The 16,284-nt window shown below is 42.2% G+C and overlaps 1 protein-coding gene across 1 annotated transcript in view; it reads right to left on the bottom strand.

The window, feature by feature from the left end:
- Positions 1-1,801: 1,801 nt before the first annotated feature.
- The window catches only part of dnah10 (dynein axonemal heavy chain 10), a gene marked incomplete at its 5' end in the record, with an annotated part of 79,741 nt that continues 65,258 nt past the window's right edge, over positions 1,802-16,284 (bottom strand). The window contains 18 exons of the mRNA XM_084064587.1: positions 1,802-1,970; positions 2,101-2,246; positions 2,717-2,897; positions 3,662-3,829; positions 4,697-4,908; positions 6,947-7,078; positions 7,634-7,805; positions 8,282-8,377; positions 8,470-8,679; positions 9,224-9,424; positions 9,544-9,727; positions 9,844-9,998; positions 10,088-10,242; positions 10,416-10,520; positions 10,618-10,891; positions 11,364-11,593; positions 12,796-13,075; positions 14,484-14,631. Coding sequence (XP_083920713.1) covers positions 1,824-1,970; positions 2,101-2,246; positions 2,717-2,897; positions 3,662-3,829; positions 4,697-4,908; positions 6,947-7,078; positions 7,634-7,805; positions 8,282-8,377; positions 8,470-8,679; positions 9,224-9,424; positions 9,544-9,727; positions 9,844-9,998; positions 10,088-10,242; positions 10,416-10,520; positions 10,618-10,891; positions 11,364-11,593; positions 12,796-13,075; positions 14,484-14,631 — 3,196 coding nt within the window. The 3' untranslated portion in view covers positions 1,802-1,823. The remainder of the gene's footprint in view (positions 1,971-2,100; positions 2,247-2,716; positions 2,898-3,661; positions 3,830-4,696; positions 4,909-6,946; positions 7,079-7,633; positions 7,806-8,281; positions 8,378-8,469; positions 8,680-9,223; positions 9,425-9,543; positions 9,728-9,843; positions 9,999-10,087; positions 10,243-10,415; positions 10,521-10,617; positions 10,892-11,363; positions 11,594-12,795; positions 13,076-14,483; positions 14,632-16,284) is intronic.

Here is a 16,284-nt window from a genome sequence, read left to right as displayed (position 1 = left end):
GACAGATATACACACTACTATACAGAATGTCATACAATCAGCTTACAGGTTACTGGTATGAAGAGTGAAAAATATGTACAAGAGAAGAAAAAGAAAGTGGGGGGTACTATTTGAAGATCTGGATCCGCTTATGTGCTAAGCTGTGCTCGTTTACGTGCTAAAAGAGTGACTTTGAGAGCTGTTTACAGTACTATGTAAGTCAATGGGGAGCATATTTTCAATTATCAATTTCTAATCACTGGAACAATTATTTTACATTTCTTGTCCACCTTTGGAGTTCCATCATGGCAAGGTAACAACTACACAACCCAAACCTCTACCACAGCGGTCTTGCCCTTTAAGGGTTGTTCTTAATCGATGCATGGCCGTGCGCATGCTCCTAAAAGATCTTTGGGCGGACGCCTTGGTTTGATTGATTTATTGAATACTTTGTTTAGCAGTTTGCAAAAAAAGCACAGAAAGTACAGTTAAATACAAATACAATGATAACTAGACGCGTCGCAATTCAGGGCAATTGCAAAGTGTGGTTGCGCCGACGCCGGTCGCGCGCTGCGGCCGCCGGGACTCGAGGAATACGCTGGGAGGAATACTGTCGGAGGCTGCGCCAATTACATTGTCACGTCTCTCATGAGATCACTTGCGTTTCATTTTGAGAGGATCGATCCACCCCGAAATAATGTTTTTGCATCAAACGGTTACATTTTGCGCATTTGTGGCGCCCCCTATGGATCAAAGTGGAAATGCTTTTGGGGATCCGTTGAGTAAACCACCCTTGACATGTGATTCAAATTTGGGATTGACTGGAGGTTTCGTTTGTGATTTTTGGCCTTGTTTGTAAAACGGGCCCCTCCCGCTAACTTTGGAAGCCATTTAAGGACGAACCATAAGGACTATCAAAATTCTGCTTGGAGATGTTTATCGCATGGGTCCAGAGATAATGTGTACCGATCTTTGTGAGATTTGGACAAAATATGTGGGAGGAGGAGCTAAAAGTGTGTTTTGAAGAAAATTAAAAATGGCGAAAAATCTATACTTTAATGGGAATTGCAAAAACTCCCATTCAAGTATTTTTTTCTCGGAAACCGTAAGGGCTACAGTTACAAGGCTTGGAGGGGAGGTTCATAATTTATTGCAAAATTATTTTAAAAAAGAATCACACCAGTCGGCCACATGGTGGCGCTATAACAGCCCACTTTACGTTTTGGCCTATAACTCATGAACCGTAGGTCGTAAAATCTAAATTTCTTTTTCCCTGGATTCCTTGGGTCATGACGCAACTCCTTATATAGACCACGCCCATTTGCGTTAGGATAGATTTTCCGCCATTTAGAATTTTCTGCAAAACACACTTTTAGCTCCTCCTCCCACATATTTTGTCCAAATTTCGGTACACATGATCTCTGGGCCCATACGGTAAACATATCCAAACGGCATTTTGATAGTCCTTACCGTTCGTTCGTAAATGGCTTCCAAAGTTAGCGGAAGGGGCCCATTTTACAAAAAAGGCCAGAAATCCCGAACGAAACATCCAGTCAATCCCAAATTTGAATCACATGTCAAGGGTGGTTTACTCAACAAATCCCCAAAAGCATTTCCACTTTGATCCACAAATGCTCAAAAAAACTGGAAAGCCATCAGGATACACCTTTATTTGTAAATTAACATAGACATTTTGGTACATACTATACACTGTCATTATTTTATTAATAACAGTTATTCCAGCCATAAGCCATGCAGACGTTAATGTCAACATACTCACAAACAGGACATTAGTACCATTAATGCAGTGCATGAACAGACTGACATGAAACGGGGTGCTGCGTTTAGTCAGAGTTGAGGCACAGACAGACGCCTTCGAGCACCCAGTGGGAGATGTGCTTGGTGGTAAACAAGTCGGCCTCAAACACTAGTCCCACACCCATCGCATTCCTCCGCATGGACGTGGTGTACACTGGCGTCCGCAATGTGTTCTGTGGGACAAAACATCAAAGTATTCCCAACACTTAGAATTTCTATGAAGGAGAGGAAATCAAACAAACAAACAAAATATAGAAATATGAATAAATCTATACATATATAGCGAGTGCCTGTGGTCTACACCTGTAATTTGAGCCGGTGAGCCTCTATGGGGATGACCTTGAGGATGGGCAGCTGGACTACCAGAGCTTTGGGCTTGCTCCTTACCAGACAGCCGTTCTCTGCGTCCCAATCTGCTCCCTCCAGATACAAACCAGATACAAAGCAACCTAGAAACAAAGCAAAACCAAACAAAGAAAGGGTTAGGCTTAATTTCTTTCAGCGATGTAATGTTAACCCATTAAGGCCTGAGGTTCCAATTCTACGAATGTCTTCTAAATCCTATAACAGTTTTTCTGAAGAACTGTATGTTGTTATATCAGTGGTTCTCAAACATTTTTATGTCAAGGCCCCCCAAAATGATATGTATTTGGCCACGGACCCCCATCTCAAAACAACAACAGAAGCAAAGATTTGAGTTACAAATGTTCGCTTTATAAATATATATATATATTCAAAGATTTGCATACATTTTTACGATTTTTCAAAAATAGCAGATCTACAAGCTCATATAGCTTGTATATGAGCTTGTAGATCTGCTATTTTTGAATAGCCCAAAGAAATCTAAAATGACACGATGATGTGTTCCCGGTCTTAATGGGTGACTAGCATAATTAATTAATTCTACATATCCTCTTACCCTGTCCGGGTCTCTCGTTGACTTGGTCCTCACTGCGGTACTGGGTGACCTGCGTGTAGAGCGTGGAGCGGTCCAGGGGCCAGCCGTTCTTCCGGCACGTGGCTTGGACCAGGGCGGTCAGGTAGGACTCGGGGATTTGGAGCCCCGACAGCCACATCACATTTGGCTCTCCCTCGTCCACCTCACAGCCAAAAAACAGAACGTACGCCATTACACACGAACATAACCTTTCTGCAAATCACATCAGTCTATTTGTTTTTTTTAAGTCTGACGTCATTTTGTAGTCCGACGTCACTTCCGGGTCCAAAAGGGACCAAGTGCCGTCCACTCTTCATTGTAAACAAACATGTCGGAACCCGTAAATCATTTTACAAATCTACTTTTGTGTGACATACGACAAAGTACTGTATAAAATCTGGCATTAATTGATGAAAAAACATGAAATGCTATAGAGTGTTTGTTCAGTCACAGGGGTCTCCCTGTCTCTCCAGCTCTTCAATAAACAGAAAATAAATGTTCAGGTAGGTGACAACATTTCAGCCAATCAGGAGAGAGTACCCATTTATAAGCTTCATTTTTTTTTTACAGTGTTCCAGTTCCAATTTGTTCAGCTCATTTCTGTGTATCACCACATCCAATTTCACTTGTTTAATCTGTATCCTGACTGAGTTCTATATCCTGTTTGGATAAAATTGGTATCCTGACCTGAAAATGCATTTTCTGTTTAATAAAGAGCGGGAGAGACATGGAGACCCCTGTTACTATCAGAACCCTACCTTTAACTTACCTTTGGGTACCTGGAGCAAACCTATTCTTCCGCTACCAAATGTCCCTGGTATCTCTTCTTGCTATTGATAGAATAAAGCTTCACTCCATGACCCAAATGGTAAGTTAAGTGTCAAACTGTTTTAAACAAAATTTTGGGTCACCAGTATGGTCACTTACCCAGGAGCTGTACTGCTTGTGACGTCTGTCAAAATGGATCATCCAGTTGCCCAGAGACATGAGAGTGTCAGGTGCCAACTTCCTCCAGATGGCAGGGATCTGCCCATTGAAGAGGGCCCGTGCCACCTCATCCAGCTCACTGCTCATCCCCACCTCACCAGCCAGGGCCTGTGACACGCAATACGTTAAAGGGATAGTTCACCCCAAAATGACTTTTTTTCCAATCCATTAGTCATGACATGGAGACTTGAATTCATGGATATTTTTTTGTTTTAGTCGCATTCATTCCTAAGCCAATAATTTGATGACGGGCAGCGGTTCCGGTAGGAGACTTTTGTGTCTCGTACCGGAACCGCTGCCTACCGGTCCGCTGGTCATCACATTATTGGCTTAGGAATGCGACAAAAACAAAACAATATCCATGAATTCAAGTCTCCATGGGGTGACTAATTGATAGATTTATTTTTTTTGTGAACTATCCCTTTAAGTTCAGTTTAAACCGGTGTGTTGAACACAGAAGTTAAGGACATAGGACATAGAACTACAATGGAAACAAGTCCACAGGACTTTTTTGTGTTTCATCCTTTCAGCCTTAGGGCCCTATCTTGCGCGTCGCCTTACTCCTTATCCCTAAACTCTTGTGCAATGTTGTTACTATTTTGAAAAAAACATTTGTAAATAGTTCAATTAGCCGATCTACAAGCTGACAATGTGTCGGCTATTTGAACTATTTAAAAATGTTTTTCAAAAATAGTAAAAAATAAAGGGCAAGGTAAGATATGGCCCTTAATGTCTGACTGTACCTCGTGCTGTTTACATTTCTGACTAATAAAGTATTCAATCAATCAATCAAAGCTCTAGTCTAGAATGTGTGTTCCCCAGCATCCTTTGTTATCTGCCCCCCCCCCCCCCCCCCCGTTGACAAAACGGCCCGGGGGGTGGTGGGCCGGTTCGGACCAAAATGCCAGGGCTGAATTTTGGTCCCAGTCCGGCCCTGGTTATCTCTTTCTTCGCTCCACTGTCTGTTTTCCTCACCCTCTGCAGCTCAGCCAGAGAGCTCCTCATGCGGAGAACCAGCTTGTTAAAACGTTCCAGCTCCTGCAGCAGAACCACAGAGGTGGGCGAGACGTCCTGGCCAAACGTCTTGCGGATCATGTCCAGGTCAAACACCTTGGGCATTTTGTTCTGGATGTCCCGGGCCACCTGGCTGATGTACTCCTCCCTGCTAACGCCTCCACCGGACTCACCTGAAGGATTGGAGGATGGATGGATGGAGAGGAAAGGAATTGAGAGAGTATAGCGCATACATGGGCAACTGGCGGCCCGGGGGCCACATGCGGCCCCCACCTTCACTTAATGCGGCCCGCAGGTTAATATCAGAATACTGATATATTATTGATTTCAGCTGTTACAATTCCAAACATGCAAACATGACCCGCTTTAATTACTTCACTCTATATTAGTAGCTTAATGACTAGTATAAAAATCATATTGTCTTTTTTATGTCCAATGTAATTGTATTTAAGTTCATTAAGTTAGCATAAGTATAACTAAATGCATTTGAAATGAAATACAAATGTTACTTTTCAGGATTCCAATAAAAAAATAGCAACAAAAAAAAAAACACCAAAAATAGCAGATCTACAAGCTAAAAACGCATCAGATTGCGACGTGTTTTGAGCTTGTAGATCGGCTATTTTTGCTACTTTTGAGTGACATAGAATGGCACGACAGTATATGCAATGTGGCCCTCTGGAGTGAGTGTGGAAATAATAGTGGCCCTCTCCATCATCAAAGTTGCCCATCCCTTGTATAGGGCATAGCAGTTGTGGACATTTTCTGGTTCCACTCCAGAAAAGCCAGTGCATTTTTCCCATAGAGATTTCCAAATTATTTTAAGCTTAGAATCAAGCCATACTGGGTTTGATTGATTGATTTGATTGACATTTTTATTAGGCAAAATAATGTAAAACAACACAGTTACATTTATAATGCTTTTGTCTAAAAGGTCCGGCCAAAAAAGTCCTTGCAGGCTTGTTTCCGTTGGGGTCCTTGAATTAATTTCATAGACATATAGTAGCAACCAAACAGTTAAAAAAATCAACAAAGAATAGGTCCTGGTCAGGGGTAAAAAAAGGGTCCTGGTCAGGGGTCATCACTATGGCAGCTTGTGAGGGACATTTTCATTAATATTTCATTTTTTGCCACAGACATGCATATTAATCATTTTACCAAAAACACATTGGCCTAGCTCTACTAATGGACCCCTAATGTGTCATAGGGTCTATTCCAACGTGCTGCACATATTAAAACAATAGTATGTCTGCATTAACTACTGAGCCACTTAACCACCCAAAAAATCTTTTGGATAATAATAATTGAGTCTAATCAGTACAGACAGTGCTTCCATCGTAAAAGGGCCACTTGGCTGCAAAGGTGAGTGGGTGTGTATTACTCATCATATGGCTATTATAGAGATTGCTGGCTTTTCAAAGGACAGAAGGAGATCAAATCAAGTTCTACCAGCTAAACGATTGGTTTGGTTTGGCAAGGTACGGTAGCTAGTTGTGGATTCCAATAAGGTGATCAGGTATTCTGCTGTTGATGAGAAAGTCCAAGGCATGCAAATGTAACAATGGAGAAAATACACTAAATTTGATTTATTAGACATAATAATTACATGTTAAATGCTTCTCACGGAAACATCAAGGATAAAATGCCAATTAAATGGAACTCTGGAACAAAGAAACTTGAGAGACAAAAAAGATATGTACGATGATGAGTGATTAATGAGGATTTTAATTGAATGCAGTGTCACAATATGCGAAGGCACCTAAATGTCATAATTTATGACCTTTATCTGCATGATGACCCAGTACACGTACATGTGGTGAATCACTCATCTAGGATACATTTTTGAATTGTTTTTTTCAAAATAAATGTGCCACGGGCATAGACATGTCTTGCCACGGACACGTTTGTCCATGTACGGACATGTTGATGACCTCTGGTCCTGGTAAATCATGACCCTAAAACATTCTTTTTTTTACAGAATCAAATGTTTTATGGTCATGATTCACCAGGATCCTGGATGGCTTGATTCCAAGCTTAAAATAATTTATATAAATATTTTTGGAAATCTCTATGGGAAAATTGCATTGTTTTTTTCCCCGTGGAACCAGAAAATGGCTGCCACTGCTATGCCCTGTGGAGTTAATGAAGAAGCAAAGACGGGAAAGATGTCAGATGTGCCCTGTGCCAGTGATCATGAACCAGAAAAATTACCAGTCTGTGGCTGCAGCTCCATGAGATGGCTCCACATGTCTCTAGTTGCTTGTGTGTAGTATCCTATCTCAGCATTGCGGTGCAGGCCCATTACCTCTGGTGTGTTTGTCAAGGGGAGGGACTCGATCTCCCCTGTGACGCAGAAAGAAAAGAAAAAAAGGCCACACATAGTTATGAGCGATGGCGTTGGAAATCAAATGCTTCCTCATACTTGGAAGAAGATGCAGGGATGGCCGTAGCTTAGTGGGTAGAAAGCAAATTTTGATTTCGTTTTAATCTTTAATCTTTTGAATAAAATTCCATTTAGTTTAAGTCATATTTTAGTCATCTGAAATGTTTTAGTTTTTGTCTAGTTTTAGTCGACTAAATATCACAAGATTTTAGTCGACTAAATCTACAGTTGATTTAGTCAACTGTAGACCCGCAGGTTAATATCGGAATACTGATATATTATTGAATCTGAAGGCCACCGGTGTCAAAGTGTCCCTGAGTATATGACACTGTGACACTTAACCCCTAACCCCTGTTTTGATTGTATTACATTATGAGCTGATTATTACATTATGAGTTGCTACACTCCTCATAACCATCTGAGCAGTCATCAGCCGTGTGAAGCGATAAACTGAAGTTCCCCCACAGGGACTAAAGAGGAAATCAAATCAAAATGAAGTCACGACGGCAACTGACCGACATATGTTTCCTTGAGTCCCGTGGGAGGGATCCTGTAGTCCACCTCTCTGTTGTGGAAGAAGTGAAAGCGCTGGAAGGTGTCAAAGATGAAGTCGCCAAAGTATTCATCCATGTAGACCGTCAGGATTCTGCGGTCAAAGCTGTCTATAGCTCGCCCTCCGTACATCACCTGGGACATGCAGACAAAACCCAGATATTGAACTCACAAAAGCAGCAAAGACTGACTGCGGAGGTCAGTCGGATACCAGAGAATTATTGTTGTTTATTAATAATAAACAACAATAATTAACCCTAACCCTAACCCGGTTTTAATGGGTTAAACAATAATAAATTATTATTGTTTGACCCATTAAAACCGGGAAAGCATCTGTGTCATTTTTTGATTTTAGCGTTGGTTGTTAAAAAATAGCAGATATACAAGCTCACAGCGCATCACTTCGTGCCGCGCTGCAAGCTTGTACATCCGCTATTTTTTTACATTTATAAAAGTGTTTGAAACATTTTAAATATTTTTCAACGCAAATCTTCCTTTCTGGGGGTCCCTGTCACAAAACATTTTCAGATGGGGGTTTGAGAACCACTGATTTAGAAGGCATTTGTAGAATCGGCTTCAGGCCTTAATGGTTAAAATGGATTTAACCAAACCTCGCCAACGAGGTATTTCAGACTCTCCCAGGGTATCTTGGCGTCTCCTTGGTTGTGCGCTGTAGTCAGGTACGTGTCCAGGATCTCCATACATACCTATGGAGAATAATTATACATTGTCAACACGCACAGAACAGTGACGTACTGTACGTGACCGTCAGACAGTAGTTCCAAATTCTGTCCCTTACCAGGAAGTCTGACTCATTGAAGTCGTAGGGGACATTCCAGCCGATCTTGCCGTACTTGCGCCGCTCTTGCACCACAGCATGGAAGAAGGCCAGCACATAGACCAGGCTACGGAAGGCAGGGTGTGGGCATGTCATGAGCCTTTCATGGGGGATCTTGGTATATGTGGCTCTCATGTTCAACTTCAGACCATTAGGAGGCTCTGTCACCACCTGTGCATAAAAAAACAATATATGACACAGTCATATTATACCAGGTTGCTCTCTCCAGCGTCCCCGCACGGAACCAAATGGACCCGTGGTCCTGTACCCTTTTGCTCGCGGACTAACAAAAACGGCCAAAATGGCAGTAAATAGTAAATAGTTTATGAACGGAGCTAAATCAGTTTGTGTGCCTCAGTAAGGGCGTGGGTGCGTTGTCTTGTTTTTTCTCTGTCGCTGTTGGAGGCGGCGCTGTGTGTGTGTATGAGGTATGACGTATAAAAATAAGTAGAATGATGCAATTCTCGAAGACATGCATGCTCCCTGATATTTTTCAATGCAAATGTTTGGTGTTATTTTTCAGTGTTTCAGTAACATAGAGACATATTGGATACTAAATGTATAGATCATAGTACCGGTTTCTACATGCATCATATGGAGTGGTGTTTCATCTTTAGAGACTTCAAAGTAAAAAAAAAAAATAAAAAAAAATGTAAAAGATGCCAATGTTCGCAGAAGTATAATATTTCAGCTATTCAGGTTTCAACAGTGTGACCTTTAGAGACTTCTGCAGTATGCCGATGGGGAAGTCCTTGATGGGGTCGGTGGTAAGCCACAGGCGGAAGTCGGGGTGGGGTTTGGTGATCCTCTCCAGGGACTTCTCCAGCTCCTTCAGCCACTTCGCCAACAGGTGGCAGTTCTGCAGCATCAGCCACTGACCACGGGACACGGCTGTCTCCAGCAGCTGCAGCGCCACCTTGGATCACACAAACAGAAGCAACGCTGCTGTGAAAACTGAAGGGTTCAACTCTAGTGAAAACACTTCAAAAACACCTTGACTTATTGATGATTTATACAAAGATAGTTCTCCGTTACCTTCTCTTGGCCTTGCCCCATAGCAAGGAACCTAAGCCTGTTGCCTCCGAAGGACGACCTCTCGGCCAGTTTCACAAGGTCACTGGCTGGGTCAGAGCCTGGACTCAGGATGAACACGATGGGGGAGTTGGGTGTGCTCTGCTCATAGATGGCCTCAAAGCTGATCTCTGGAGGCTGCACGTATCTGAACAGAAGCAGTTAACATAGATAGAAAAAGATATTTCTGACCTCTAATCTCTAATTAATGTTAAATGTGTTTCAGTTATTATGAACCAGAAGAACCAAACAAACATTTCTCACTTCTCGCCCATGGTCACAGTGACATAGTCTGTGACGGCTCTGTAGACTCTATCGAGACGGAAGCAGCGCAGCAACAACAGCTCCTGGAAGGCTGTCAGGCTGTCTTTGTACTTCATGGGAAAGGGAGCCTGTTCTGGCCTGTCTAGGTCAAACCACTAAGGGCAAAATGAGGGAACAGGTTAGTCCTTCATGTCATTCAATAAAAAGCATCTAGTGCTATTTCCTTATGAAGGCGGTCACCTACAGCCATCCACTCATTAGGATTGTTCTCCACATCATCCGGCAGAGAGCCAAACCGCTCAGGGAAGAGCTCTGCTAGCTTCATGATGTCCTCCCACCCCTGGTCTGGAAGCCACTCGCATGGCTTTTTACGCTTGCTCTTCTCCAGAGACAGATTGCCTTAAACAGAAGGGAGAAGAAATATTAATAATGTGGATGTTTTACATTGTAAAAATACACTTTGCTGGACTGCATTTGTGTGCATCAGAATGAGTGTGAGTCTGCATGTGATAATTATTTACATACAATAGCCTACGTACAGTATAGATTCTATACTGTCAGTGTCATCTCACCCTTTAGGAAGAACTCCAGCTCATCCTGAGGGGCCCTTCCCTCCGGCTGCTCAATCTTTATGATCATATTGAAGGAGAAGAGGAGCTTGTGTCTCTCAAACAGACCTAAGTATAGAAAAACAGGCAGAGCAGAGCTTCAGGTGCCTGTGGCCGTCTAAAATGCTGAAGTCTAATGTACCTTTGCCTTCACGCGTGGGTTCACCTGTGCAGCCGTAGTTGTAAACATTATGAGTCAGGGTGTCCATGAGGTTCTTCAGTCTCTTAGGCAGGGCAGAATCAGGCAGAGACTTGCGCAGCGAGAAGTCAAACACCTCCAGGTAGGAAGCTAGGGAGTACTGGTACATGCTGTTCACTAGAGCCATTTCTGACAGCACAAAGAACAGGATGGCTCCGCGCTTGGCAGCGGGGCGGTAGCCCTCTCTCAGCTTGTCGATGTCCGCCGAGGTCATCTCTGCCAATTTGAGCTTCTCCGACACCTGAGGGGGCACGTTTTCAGAGATAGAAGGAAGGATTCCCATTATGAACCGCGCCAATATGGTACGTGAAGACTAGGGCGGGGCGATAAGACTTCAAATCAATAACACAATTACTTCAAACTTTTGCCTCGATTGTGATTAATGAACGATTTGTTTTTTTATAGTGAAAATAGCAGATCTACAAGCTCACAGTGCTTGTAATCGGCCATTTTCACTATTTTTGTACACCACCATTGTACAATGGTTAATCAGACTAAACAATTTAGTTGATAATAAAAAAAAAGATTACATTTTTTGGGTGTCGATTCGTTGATATATAAGTTGACGCTATGTTAACTAATTTCGCTGGGGACCCCCTGGTACCCCCCCCCCCCCCCCCCCAAGGACCACTGGTGGTCCCCAGACCACTGGTTGAGAACCACCGGTTTAAGTGATTAATTAGCCCCCACATAGCCCTAATGAAGAGACTCACCTCGCTGGTCTTGGCCTTGGTCTCCTCCAGTGTGAGGACCAGCTCCGTGTTGTCCAGGATGTTGCCCGTGGAGCTGGCCAGCTCTCTCAGCAGGGAGTCCTCCAGGTCCTTGAGCAGCTTCCGGTTCTCGCTGGTGTCTCGGACCAGGCGGTCGCGCTGCTCCTCCAGCGCTTTCCTCTCGAAGCCTACGATCACGCTCAGCAGCTGGTCCTCCAAGCCCTTCAGCGTCACTGTGGACAAAGAAACACACGTTTTAACCCCCATTGAAACCGGGGAATGCATCTCTGACGTTTATTAGATTTCTTTGGGCTATTCAAAAATAGCAAATATACAAGCTCATAGCGTGGCACCAAGTGCCTAAAAAATCTCCACGAATTCAAGGCTTCATGGTGTGTGTAATTGATAGAATAATAATAAGTATTTCTCTGCTGTCGGGCAGAAACCAGCCAACTCCAAAATGTAAACTTTTCAGGAAATAAAAAAATAAAACAAAAGTGGAGTTAGGAGGTTTTGTTCATCATTGATAAGAACAGCTGAATGGACCTCCAAGCTCACAATGAGGTTGGAGGTCAAAAGAGGGTGGAGCCTGGAGTCAGCAAAACCAGCTAACTCCACCCCCCTTTGGTGGACTTAGCAGACTTAGCAGAAAGTTTGAGGATCCAATGGAGTTAGCTGGCTTTGTCAGAAGCACTTTTTGATACTTTTCATTGGTTCAATATTTGTTTAACCAACACACAGACGTAAAGGGTGTTCAATAGCACTGATTTATGGAAATAAAATGCAAAAGCGTCAAAATGGAGTTAGCTGGATTCTGCCCGACAGCAACGATACTCCTTCTACTCGACCTTCGATTCATTGTTTTGCCCCTTGCAGAGACAAACATTATGTTTGGCATGCTGAGGCCACTCACCACCAGTGTTGATTTTGAAAGCAAATTTTGATTTAGTTTTAGTCATAGTCTTTTGAATAAAATTCCATTTAGTTTTAGTCATATTTTAGTCATCTGAAATGTTTTAGTTTTTGTCTAGTTTTAGTCGACTAAATATCATAAGATTTTAGTCGACTGAATCTACAGTTGATTTAGTCGACTAAAATGTATTTTGGCGGTGCCTTGATGGCGTCGTAATGGCTGATTTTACACTTGGTTGCATTCTGAAAATAGCCAAGCTCACGCGTTGTGAGCTTGTAGATCTGCCATTTTCAGAGCGCAACAACCACGAGCAACCAAAAATAAAATGACTTTTAGTTCTACTGGATCTCTTCTCCACTCATCCCTCACTAACATTTTAGTCTAGTTTTTATTTGTTGATGAAATCGTCAATATATTTAGTCTTAGTTTTAGTCATCATAGCTTAGTTTTTATTTAGTGTAAAAAGGTAGTCGACGAACATTTTTCGTCGTAGTTTTAGTGGACGAAATCAACACTGCTCACCAGTGTAGTTGATGACCATGGCTTTTCCAAACACAGAGGGGGAGTACTTGGGGTTGGCCAGCTTGGTGTTGAGGTAGAGTTTAAAGTTGGGGTCGTAGTCCACCTCCTTGTCTCCCAGCACTATGACCTGTCTGCCCTCCGCTCCTTTCACGTTCCTCTCCAGCACCGTGTCGATCACGGGGTCGATGTACTCGTCCACGTCTTGGAACAGGAAGGGGAAGCCATACTTGATGGCCATCTCCAGCTGCTTGAGGAAGTCTGGATCGCTGAAGGAGGAGATCTATAGGCAAATGGATGGGTATGCCGATCAACAGTGGTGGAAAAAAGCACTCAAATGTTTTACTTAAGTAAAAGTATCAATACCGCAATGTAGAGGTGCTCTGTTACAAGTGAAATCCGGAATTCAAAATTTACTTGAGTAAAAGTACAAAAGTGTTGGTGTCAAAATGTACTTAAAGTACCAAAAGTAAAAGTACTAAAATGTTTGAATTGAAATAGCAGATCTACAAGCTCACAACGCATCGCGATGCGACGAGTTGTGAGCTTGTAGATCGTCTATTTTCAAATAGCCTAGGTATAAAATAGGGCTAAAGGGGTTAATGTATGTTTTATAATGTAATATGTTTATATCTGCAAAGTAACTAGTAATTAAAGTTTTCAAATAATTGTAGTGGAGTAAAAGTACAATATTTTCCTCTAGTAAAGTACTGAAAATTGGAAATACTCCAGTAAAGTTAAAATACCTCAAAATTGTACATAAGTACAGTACTTGAGTACATGTACTTACAGGATGTTGTAGGTACTTTCCACCACTGCGAGCACTTCAGTCAGCTTCTTAAAGGTTTCATGACATCAAATTGTGCAAATGTTTCTGTTTTTATTTATGTGTTTTCTAACCTCAATTACACCCCAAAAAAATGAATTTTCTGTGGTCTGGAGTTTTCTGAATAATTAAGCTCGCAAAAGTGCTGTGATTGGCCCACCCCCTCTCCTCCCCGCCCCTCCCCTATCCTTCTCCTTTGGGGGGGCGGAGCAGAGGCCATGATTGACAGGCAAAATCCCTCAACAGCAACACACGCAGGCAAATTTCATTGCAACTGAAAAGCCCTCAGAACACAGAGAGAAAAAAACCTGCCATGGCTCACTGGAGTGGATTATTTCACTTAAAACCTTTTAACCCATTAAGACCTGGAACTGTGTCATTTTTAGATTTGAGCTAAAAAGCATTATTTTTCACTTTGGGCTATTCAAAAACAGCAGATATACAAGCTCATAGCGCGGCACCGAGTGCCGCGCTACAAGCTTGTAAATCTGCTATTTTTGAAAATTCGTGAAAATGTGTGCAAATCTTTGAATATATATATAGTTTTAAAGCGAACATTTTTAACTCAAATCTTTGCTTCTGGGGGTCCCTGGAACAAAATATTTTAATGGGGGTCCGCGGCCAAATACATATCATTTTGGGGGTCTTTGACATGAAAAAGATTGAGCACCACTGATATAGAAACATACGTTTTTCAGAAAACTGTTGGGATTTAGGAGACATGTAGAATCGGGTTCAGGTCTCAATGGGTTAATACACGTTTGAACGACCATGATAAAGACTTTTAATGTTTTGTAAATCAGCATGTCTGAAAACTTTAAGAATCTGAAGGGGATAAAAAGGATGAATGCTAAGTTTTCTGTGCCTTGAGGTTATTCTTCTCCTCCATTTTCTTGATCCAGTTGAGCGCTTGCTGTTGAGGGTCGATGCACATGGGGAAACGGCTGGCTCTGGTGGTGAGGATTCCATTCTGGACTGACAGCTCATCTGGAGGCAAGCCCTCTGATCCCCACCTGTCAAAAGGTTTAGTACAATAGAGTATTATACCATATCTCTCCACACAGCTAAATGAGTGTTCATTTGGCTCTGTGAGTGTACATTACATTACATTACATTACAGTCATTTAGCAGACACTTTTATCCAAAGCGACTTACAATAAGTGCAATCAACAAAGGTAGGGAACGAAAGCTACTAATCACCAGAGGTTATAAGTGCATTTTCTGCAATAACAAGCAACCAAGAGCATACCTAGCGCTAAGGTAAAAGTGCAATATATCAGCTACCTATTTCCTTAAACAGATGAGACAAAATAGCTAAATCAAATGAGCAGGAGCTAAAACAAATAATTGTATTGACTAAACAAGATCCAATAAACAATTCAACAAATGGACACGCATCCTTCGTCCCACTCTCCGTATTCTGGTGTCTGCGGTAATAGTTCTCAAAGTAAGTAAGTAGTAAGTATTTAATGTAGAGTCACTAGAGCCACGAGGAACTCAACGCTCAACCACATAATGCGGTTTAAGTCAGTCAGTGGTTCCCAAATGCTTGTATTTGGCCCCGTATGAAATTGTTTCGTGCCAGGAACCCCCAGAAGCAAAAATTTGAGTAAAAATGTTGCCTTTAAAAAAGTATATATATATTCAAAGATATGCACACATTTTCAAGATTTTTCAAAAAATTGCAGATCTACTAGCTAATAGTGCGGCTATGAGCTTGTATATCTGCTATTTTGAATAGTTCTCAATTCAGTAGTAAGTAGTTGTATGCACACGTCAGTAGGCTAGTTGTATACACACGTCAGTAGGCTAGTTGTATGCACACGTCAGTAGGCTAGTTGTATACACACGTCAGTAGGCTAATTGTATACACACGTCAGTAGGCTAATTGTATATACACGTCAGTAGGCTAGTTGTATACACACGTCAGTAGGCTAGTTGTATGCACACGTCAGTAGGCTAGTTGTATACACACGTCAGTAGGCTAATTGTATACACACGTCAGTAGGCTAGTTGTATATACACGTCAGTAGGCTAGTTGTATACATACGTCAGTAGGCTAGTTGTATGCACACGTCAGTAGGCTAGTTGTATGCACACGTCAGTAGGCTAGTTGTATGCACACGTCAGTAGGCTAGTTGTATGCACACGTCAGTAGGCTAGTTGTATATACACACGTCAGTAGGCTAGTTGTATGCACACGTCAGTAGGCTAGTTGTATACACACGTCAGTAGGCTAGTTGTATATACACACGTCAGTAGGCTAGTTGTATACACACGTCAGTAGGCTAGTTGTATATACACACGTCAGTAGGCTAGTTGTATATACACACGTCAGTAGGCTAGTTGTATACACACGTCAGTAGGCTAGTTGTATATACACACGTCAGTAGGCTAGTTGTATACACACGTCAGTAGGCTAGTTGTATATACACACGTCAGTAGGCTAGTTGTATATACACACGTCAGTAGGCTAGTTGTATACGTACGTCAGTAGGCTAGTTGTATACACACGTCAGTAGGCTAGTTGTATGCACACGTCAGTAGGCTAGTTGTATACGTACGTCAGTAGGCTAGTTGTATACACACGTCAGTAGGCTAGTTGTATGCACACGTCAGTAGGCTAGTTGTATATACACACGTCAGTAGGCTAGTTGTATACACAC

The sequence above is a fragment of the Gymnoscopelus microlampas genome (assembly GCF_963454915.1).
Source record: "Gymnoscopelus microlampas genome assembly, chromosome: 8".
Taxonomy (NCBI): Eukaryota; Metazoa; Chordata; class Actinopteri; order Myctophiformes; family Myctophidae; genus Gymnoscopelus; species Gymnoscopelus microlampas.
The sequence above is the reverse complement of the archived record's forward strand: the minus strand, read 5'-3'. Positions and strand labels throughout refer to the sequence as shown.